Source organism: Cupressus sempervirens, chromosome 5 (assembly GCF_028749045.1).
Source record: "Cupressus sempervirens isolate cs-2001-9-10 chromosome 5, ASM2874904v1, whole genome shotgun sequence".
Lineage (NCBI taxonomy): Eukaryota > Viridiplantae > Streptophyta > Pinopsida > Cupressales > Cupressaceae > Cupressus > Cupressus sempervirens.
In genome coordinates, this window is record NC_143122.1 from 1,006,388,816 (window position 1) to 1,006,398,529 (window position 9,714).

The window sequence follows — 9,714 nt, forward strand, 5'->3', positions numbered from 1 at the left end:
AATAATCACAAATTGTGCTTTTGTTGTTCACTTAAGCAAACAAATTAATAAAAAAAGCCAAACAATATTATTTTACAGCCAAAAAATCTTGCGCCTCTACATATTTCAGATATTCCGGGGAAAGAAAGAGAGCTGTCGGAAGCCGTCGATCTCGAAGAATCCTCGACGTGGACAAATGTAAGTCGTCGATAACGATCGTACTGCACGCGCGTCTCTGGCGGCTTTATGCACAATACAAGCCGGGGAGTTGTGTGCGGTTTTGAGGAGCTGAAAACCGCCAGGGAAAACCGGGGTAATTATTGTGCAGTGAAAAAAAAAGCGAAGAGGAAATGCAATGAATGAACGAATGAATGAATGAAGCAACAAATGAATTTGGGGCTTCTTCTTCCCCTCTCCACGAAAGAAAGCATTCTCTGTGGAGAGGAAAGAAACAACACGCCAATTGTTATATATATTTTTTGATTAATTGACGGCCGTATGCTGTAATCGATCTGCAGACGTCAAAGAGAGATCTGCAAGAATTGGGGAAGTTCGCACGGCTGAATTTTGATCTGGGTGTTATTAAAGATTGTATTTTGGTGTGTTGGGTGGTGTATTTTTATTTATGTTTTGATGGAATACAATGTGGTCTATGGAAGGCAGCAGCAGCAACAGGGGAGGAGTTTTGATCCATCTGGTTCTGAGCAGCAGCAGTATGGAAGGCCCAGAGTGACATTGGCTGTCAATACCACTGGTATTGAAGGTATGCATAGATAGTTTTGTCTGATTTGATTGTGGGTTTTGATTAATTGATTTGGTTTAAGCTTGTGGGTCACGAGTGGCATTGAGTGTCTGTCGGTCAATCGGGCTTAGCGAGCTTAATTGGGCGGGTATTGTGAGTTGGGTATTGGGGAATTGGATGCACAACCATTTGCACATGGTTGGATTAGGCTGCAGTAGAGGCCAAATGGTTCACATAAGTTTACTACATCCTCTGCACATATCTGGAGGAATTCTGGGACATTCGATGGGCTGCGAATTATCAGCAAGGTGGTTAATTTGGGAGGTGGGTTTGGGGTAGGAAGTGTGTGATTAGAGGGGTAGGATGAGATGTTATTAATTGAGTGATTGTTTAGCTAGGAGCATTGGCAATGGAGGTTGTCAAGTGAGGTTTTGGGGGTTGTGAGGTTAGCATTTGTTGTTCGAGGTACTGGGATACGTGATGTTGGCAATTGCTGTAATGAATTCATGGTTGGAACTTCTTTCCTGATCAGCGTTAGTAGAGAAAAGTGTGAGCTGTAGCATTGGGACAATAGGTGGATTTGGTGAGATGCTGGCAATCTGTTTAGCGGCATTTCCTGATAAGCTTTAAAGTTTCAGATCCCACGGCTGTACTTGGGCTGTTGATAGAGATTGATGAGGTTTGCTGGTCTGGGATTTGCTGTAATTGGCACCGCAGATTGGAATTTCAGAAAGGGAAGGAGGGTTAAAGTACGATGACGTACATGGTAGTAGGGAAAGATGCTTGGCGAGTTCAATTGGTCTAGTCGCTGGTGGGAAGTTTCAGAAAGGGTTTGAATGTAAATCGCCCTAATTTCCATAAGAGAATTCTTGCAATAGCATGAAACCTAAGCTTGAGTTTAGATACAGTTAATCCATGTACTGTAAAGTTTTGTGAATTATACACTTTATAACCACGCTGGCATATGTCGGCTGGATGTAACTTGCCGTCAGTAAAGTTTTCTCAACTGGAACTTCTGGAACATTGCATAGATTAATGGTTGCCAATTATGATTGACAACATTGTCCAAGTCGGATTCCTGGGTTGATGCACTAGGTAATTGATCTGGAAACAGGCACTGTTGAGCATAAAGGCTGTAGGGAGAGCAATAGATGGTGACATTAGGTGAGCTTAGAAGGGGTCCAGTCATCGCGGGGAACTAACAATTAGGATTCAGAGTTAATTCTTCCCACGTTTGTGATCACTTGATTGTAGAAATTGGTCGGTGAACTCAAGTATGTCTAGTCATAGTTCTATCCCTTCTTCCGTGTGAGATTGAAATTGTTCTCAGAATTGTAATATAGACTAACATTAGCCCTGGATTTCAATTAATGAGATCGGGCACCATAGAGCTCAGTATATTGTGACTGGTGGAGTGCATGGGGAACATTTAGTGAAAAATGAATGCATTTTGATGTTTAATCTGGCAAGCTGGGTGGGGAGCCGAAATTTATTTTAATGAGGAAATCCGAGAGGGACTTATTGATCACTGCATTGGTTGGTTAATATCACTTTTGTTTAATGGTTGCAAATTGTGAGGGAAGAGGTGATCTGACTAGGAGTTCTGGGTGAATTGGCTGGGCAATCAATCTGTTCTTGGTCAGGTGGCTGTAGCTAGTGAGTGCTGAATCAATTTTAAGAATTATTCTGATACACTGCACGGTTTGATTGCTGTAACTTTGGCTTGGTTGAGCATAACGTGTTTGTACAACATCGATGAAAATGCACTAGGTGTTGAATCTGAAGTGATTTGGTTTAAAAAATAACAAGTTTTGATTACTGTCTCATGAAAGATCTGGGCTGAAAAAGTGTGCTGATGACACTTTATAGTTCATAATGGGTCTGATATTGGACAAAGCGCACTAAGCAGTCAATCTGTTATAGGTTTGTGTGTGATGATCAAATCATTTAGTGGCTGCAAAACTGACAAAATGAATAGGACATGCAATTCAGAATGAATTTGTGTTTTTATCTAGCTGCTTTTCTGACAGTAGGTATATTTAGTTTTAAATTTTAAAGTAGGTGGTGTTTTTGTAGGGTGTTTAGTAAGAATTCATAAAAAAATGGAAATTAGTAGGGGTTAGGGGATTGTCCATGCGGAATTATTATTCCTAAGTTTGACTAATCTACTGAATGATAATTAATGTATTGCAGGTCTGAATTATAGAAGTACTATAACGATGGAAGTAATCTGTAATAGGTTTAGTTGTCTAGGTTGAAATTTGGCAATATTGAATGGGTTTTTAATCTGAAATGGAGTTTGTTTAGTGCTTGATGAGCTGCATAATTCAGTAAGTGTGCCAGCCACTTAATTTAAGATGGATCTGCACTAGAATGTTGCAACTGCTGATGTTCACCAAACAAATTCAAGTAATCGTGGTTGAGATGATGGACCTGAAAATTGATTGACAGTGGCACAGTAGGTTTTCATTAATGGTATGTGCCTTTTAGATTTGTCACTGTTGCACCTCTGGGGTTGATTAGTTTTTGTGCTTTGTGCAAATCAGGTTGTCAACAGTCGAGATTTATTCTGAAACTATGTAGCAAGTAGTTGTCATTATATCCAATTATTGTAGTTTGCTTTGAAATAATCTAATTGAAATGGTCCTGGGTTGTCCTTTATATAAAGTTTACCATTTGCAAATTGACGTTGACAATTGCAGCTTTCATTATAAAATTATTAATGAGATTCTCCTATTGACCATGATTTCACATGATAGAAAACTTTACAATATTCTTTTGAATCCATTTATATGCATTATGTAATATCATGATAAGTTTGGCATGGTGGGGTCTGCAAAATTTCTTGCTATTCACTGTTTCCTGTTATCATCTTTCTTGAGTTAGTATATAGCCTTATAGCCATAGGCACAAGTACCAAAATTGTTGGTAATACTGGGAGGATACTTACAATAGAAGAAAAGCTTGGTTTGATTTTCATTTGCAAGATGCACGATACAGCACATTTCATGGAGGTTTGCTGGATCAATTGCACAGTAGATTGCAATTGATAAAGTGCATAAGTTATGTTCTCACATCGATGTGTCATGATATGATCTCATGAACAGTTTGGTGATTCTAATTGATAAAGTGATGTGTAAAAGTTTTTAGAGAGCTCATAAGGAAATTAAGATGACAATTAGTTTGGCTTGTTGTTTGAGAGGCCTTGGATCTGATTGCGAGTGGATACTGTTGGCAAAAGATTTTCCTGCAGTGTTCAATGTGCTGAAATAATGAAATGTAACCAGTAAACTGAAGTCAGAAACTTAGAACTCTCTAGTGAACAAATAAATAACGAGTTGAGCTGGTTTCTTGCATGTTACTATGGCTAAATTGAACCTAGCAGATTTTGATTATAGTTCAAATTTCAGAAACTACTTGATCTCAATCTGTTGTCAGTGGGGGCCAGCTCTTCAGAAGTTGTCCAGACATTTGGCAGTTATGTACTAAATAATCATGTTCTAGCATTTTGTTGTTTACATTTAGTGTGACAGTCTTGTTGAAGTTGTTCGGTGGTGATTTGTCTAGGCCCTATATGTTACAGCTCAGTTTGTTGCAATTTAAGAGTAAACAACTTATTTTCATTAGTCATTTCAGCTGGAATCACTTTAATAGGTTGTACACCGTATCCAGGGGTTAGGGAAAATGAAATCTGGTTGTTTTACACTACTAAAACCCAGCTCACTTCAGTAAGTGACATTGCATTGAATGGAAACTGACTATATGGTTTTGACATTTACGGATTGCAGATGCAATGTGGCAAATGACTCTGCAGCAGCAATATGAAGGTACAGAGGCAGATATGGGCCCTTATCCAGAAAGGTCTGGTGAACCAGACTGCTCATATTATATGCGGACTGGTCTTTGTGGCTTTGGCACGGGCTGTCGGTTTAATCATCCTCCAAATAGGAAGCAGGTCATTTACTTTTTTATTTTATTTGCCAGATTATGTATTTGATTTGGATGGGGCTCAACTTTGAAATTGAATATTGTCTGTGAGAGGGTTCTGCAATTTATGGTTAGCTTCATCTGAAATGCCAGGCTACATCAACTGCGAGAAATAAAGGTGAATATCCTGAAAGGCCCGGGCAACCTGAGTGTCAGGTACCAACTTGCAGAACTCATTGTGCAAATGAAAGCTCTTATATGCTACATTTTGCTCATTTTATTAAAGATATTTTGCTTTTTCTGGAAGACTTGATTACTCCTAAATGATATTGCACTCCAGAAAAATATGTACTCATTTTCTATTAGTTGTTGATTACTCTTGTTTCAGGTATAACTTGTTTGGAAATAATATTATATCTCTTTGGCGGTAGCCAAATTCCAATAAGATATAGAGTAGTATTCTTCAATATATTGTTTCTTTAAGCAAATATATTCCATGAAATTCCTTGTAATCTTGTTGTGGCAAATTTTTACTGCATTCTTTTCTTTAATCTTATTATGGTTGTTCATAAATTGATTTTAATTTTGTAGTATTACATGAAGACGGGAACTTGCAAATTTGGTGGTTCATGCAAGTTTCATCACCCAAGAGACAAAGCAGGAATGGCTGGACGGACAACACTTAATGTTTTAGGCTATCCATTGCGTCCGGTTTGTAATCTTTCCCTAGTTTGCAAGTATATAAAGCTATATTTATTTTAAGCTCACAACTGAAGCTATATGCTGCACATGCCCTTGATTAATAGTCCCACAGCTAATTTCATAATCAATGGAATGGAAATGTAGCCATCGTAATCTGCTACAAAGTTAGTTCCCAATTCAAGCTTTCTTGGTGTTTATGAATTAGATTCCTAAGGCTTTTTTCTAAAGATATCTTGGTTGTCCACTTATGAACATAAATGTAACCATGTCTTTGGTCTTATATGTTGACTGCAGAACGAGAAAGATTGTGCATACTATTTGAGAACAGGACAATGCAAATATGGCGCTACGTGTAAATTTAATCATCCACCACCTGTTGGTGCATTAGTTCCAGTTCGTGGGACTTCACTTTTCACACCTGTACATTCTCCATCAACGCCTGGCCCTCAGCCTTACCCTGGAGGGTTGCCAACATGGCCAATTGCAAGGGGGCCTTTTATTCAGAGCCCTCGTTGGCAAGGTCCTTCCAGTTATGCATCAGTAATTCTTCCTCAAGGACTAGTGTCAGTTCCTAGCTGGAGTTCATATCCTGTAAGCTGTTTTTTACAATCACTTGTACAAGCACTTGGCTATTTTCTATTTGTTGTTTGTCCAATCCTTAATTTACAAGCACTTGGCTGTTTTCTATTTGCTGTTTGTCCAATCCTTAATTTATAATCTGAATATGGCACAGCGTATTTTTTTCTTTTCCTTCATTCTCTCTTTCCTTGGAAAAGCGTGTAGGCGGATATGTACTCCTTTTGTTGTAATGCATGGTATTCAAGATTCAAACATGGGTGCACAAGGGAAAAATATGAACTTTTTGGTCCGAAGGAGTTGTGAAAACTATTGTAAATTTGTAATTTAAGTGTAGATTTTGTTTACATCTTTGCTTTAATGTGGTTTGTTGCACATTTTTGTATATGCTATATCTGCAGAATTCATATTTATTGGTTTTAATATATGCTGGTCTGTATTTTTAGCGGTCAATTTCTTATTGAAAATGAAGAAAAACCAGTTCTGCAAATCTCAGAAATATCTAGTCTCTGTAGCCTCCTCTACAGTTGTCTGGTTTTGGATAGTGATTTTGTTTATAACATTGACTGGGCACTCATGTGCATGCTTTATTATATGTTGCAAGTAATGTCACAGTTGGAGAAGCCATGAGCTGTCAGACTGCTCTTTAACATGAAAGTCTGTATGTGCAGCAGGGGCAGGTAGGCTCGTCTCCCGATGGTCAGCAGCAAGCAATGGGATCTGGTTTAGTCTACGGTCCAACACACCAAACGGATCCAGTGGTTGCAGGAATTCAAGGAACCTTCTCTCCTTATCCACCTGGATCCCCAGGCATGGGACCACCAACATTGCAATTGCCATCAAGCAGTACACACAGGGAAAGCATGTTCCCTGAAAGGCCTGGTCAACCGGAATGCCAATTCTACATGAAGACGGGTGACTGTAAATTTGGCATGACCTGTCGATATCATCATCCTAAGGACAGAAGTGTTCCTCCGCCAAACTGCATTCTAAATCCTATAGGCCTACCTATACGGCCTGTAAGATTTTGTATTTTTATTTCTTATTCTGATCTGTTTTGCTTTAGCATTTTCCGTTCAATTTTGGGAGTGAGTTACTCATGCATTGGCTTTATTTCAGATTCTGTTTTAGTGGTCTATCTTGCACACTCGGTATTCTCTATTATTGTGCATTTTCAATGGATGTGGTGTGATTTTTTGTCTCCTCTTTTACTAAAATAATCCACATTTGTAATAAGAGTCTCTGTGACTTGTTTTAGTAATTTTTCTCTACACTAGACATCAATTGCTGTGTTCATGTTGACCTCTAGCGTTGATTTTGTATTTGGTGCATACTGCCATTATGTAAATCAAAGCATAATTTTTAGCAATGCTTATTTCATTTAGTGCATGCACAGTTTACTGTTTATTTTCAATAATAGATCAACTTAAGATTTTAGGGACATCAGAGCCCTCTGGAAATATATGTAAGCATGTGCAATATCTCAAACATTATGTTATGTGGGACATAGTTTGGAAGTGAACTTGATTTTTTAGTTCATTTATTTTCTTGCTTTGTGGGTTTATCATCACTAACTTGGTTTAGTTGGCTCAAATGACTCAATTATCTGGATGCTACTTATTTTCTCCATTTTCTCATACTTTTCAAATATCCTCAGGATTGTAATATTGCATGTATGTGGGGAACTGTTAATATTCCTACCTTTTATGTTCCATCATGTTTTCTATGAACATCATCTGATTCTCTTTACCTACCACATGATCTCACGCTGAAAAGATGCTAAAGTCTGTCTGGATCATTTGATTGAACAGGGAGCACCAGCATGCACTTTCTACACCCGTTATGGTATTTGCAAGTTTGGACCTACGTGCAAATTTGATCATCCAATGGGATCCTCGATACAGTTGCCGATTGATGTTCCAGTTGGTCGTCATTTATTAGGATCGCCATCATCTGCTCATGTTTCTGGATCTTTATCTTCAGAGTTACCTGTGGAATCTGGTGCAGAAATATATATGGAACGTGCTTCTAAATCAGATGCTCATCAGCAGTCTTCTGGGGGCGAAGATTTAGGGGCAGATGAGTAGTGTTCCTTTCCAAGCAGTGTAATTGGCTCTACAATTTTTGCAAGGTTGGCAGAACTCTCTTGTATTTATGTAAATTGGGTACTTGTACTGTTAACTAAGTGCATAAGCCAATCTAACATTGTCTTTTCAGGTTATTGAAAAAGCAGCTGCTACATGCCTCCCTGATAGCTGGTACTGGAGCTCTTTGACATTCATTGAGCATTGTGCTGGAGATCTTCATAATTGCCAATGTATGTAATTTGTCCTGAAGGGTGGACAGATTTCATTCACTTGAAAATTATTAGCCTTGATTTCTGCCATAAAAAAGAGATACTTTTCCAATGTTCACTCAGGCGAATATTTCTCTTTCTTTTTTTCGAATTGACATCTTCAGCTCCACGATCTGCATATCCTTAGTTTTCTCCAGCTTGTTTTGGGTCTCAATCAATGACTCTGATCTTCTAAGGCCTTCATCAATTTCCTGTTTGTTAGTATTCCTTCAGCTTCTAATTTATTGTCTCTAGGTCAATATTGATTTTTCCTATTTTAAATACACATCCATTACCTGTCTACGATATTTAGATTCTATTTATCAGGCTTGTATAGTTGTAACAAGTGCATTGTTTTCACTGGTCTGTATATTAACTAGAAATACCATTATTCTCTGAGAGTTGGCATGTGAATGCTAATTTAGGGGAACTGTACTTTTTGGTTGTATAGATACTTGCAAGGCCTGAGAGTATGTTGTCCATTGGTAGTCGTGGTCTTTCCTTATTGTATTCTGTGCCCACATGTATAGCTCACCCATGCTTATTTCTCATTTCCTTCAAGCTATATATCTGTACTATCGTACTGCTATTATTTTATTTTTTTGATTCTCAAAGACGCCTTTAAAATGTTTAAAGAGTCCATGTGATCTCTCTTGAATTTTTAGTCTATGGCCAAACCCATGCGTTTAGCTTGCAATTTGTATGCTCAAATCAATGCGACCTGGTTGGTGGTGCAAGCACATTTACTGGAAGCATTGAATGGTTTCACACCCCTTTTGGGTCAAGGTAATTTTTAGCCACATATTTTGGTTTTTGTTATTTCATGTGTAGCTCGTTTATTGTTTGATGTTGAAATGCTGGTTACTTACCTGTTTTGGATCTTTTGGCTGTTTTATGTTTCAGACCTGCAAAAAAAAAGATTTCACATTCTTGCCAACAGCTATTTCGAAGAAATGACTTGGAATAAACACAAAGCCAATTAAAATAGTGTAAATTCACGTGTTTTAAAGACAAATTGTCAGGTTCTCTCATTTGCAAGAGAGAGAGAGAGGAGAGCTTGATTAAAATGATCAACTCTGGACATTTTGGAAACGTTCTCAATTATATGTATGGTATTTTTCTGCACTCGGAACCTAAAATGAGAAACTTTTCTCAGAATTTGACTAATAACACATTTAATTATTTCAATTTCATGTATGTATTTTGCCCATGGACACAATGTTGTGCATTCATTGTGGTTGCCTACCTTGATTACACTGTTGTACTACACGAAGGGTGGTGGGCATATGATTTGTCACACGATGCAATCATGTGTGACTTATAATTTATAGCTCTGCAATGTTGTTGGTTCCAAAATTACTACTTTTTGACGGTTCCAAAATTCAAGGAAAAGGTTAATCTATTAGAAAACATATAATTTTGTTATGCTTCTGCAAAATAAACCGGTATCATG

General features: G+C 37.9%; 1 protein-coding gene across 2 annotated transcripts; it reads left to right on the plus strand.

The window, feature by feature from the left end:
• The first annotated feature begins 264 nt into the window (after positions 1–264).
• Positions 265–9,471, plus strand: LOC149559335 (zinc finger CCCH domain-containing protein ZFN-like). 2 transcript variants are annotated; one of them, XM_089833268.1, is made up of 9 exons: positions 265–742; positions 4,510–4,676; positions 4,802–4,864; positions 5,240–5,359; positions 5,645–5,941; positions 6,598–6,945; positions 7,738–8,057; positions 8,144–9,047; positions 9,165–9,471. In XM_089833268.1, the coding sequence occupies exons 1-7, from the start codon at positions 613–615 to the stop codon at positions 8,011–8,013; spliced, it is 1,401 nt and encodes a 466-aa protein (XP_089689394.1). In that variant the 5' UTR covers positions 265–612; the 3' UTR covers positions 8,014–8,057; positions 8,144–9,047; positions 9,165–9,471. The 2 variants fall into 2 exon arrangements, with proteins under 2 accessions (XP_089689394.1, XP_089689395.1); XM_089833269.1 differs by having other exon boundaries at positions 351–742; positions 6,601–6,945.
• The last annotated feature ends 243 nt before the right edge of the window (positions 9,472–9,714 follow it).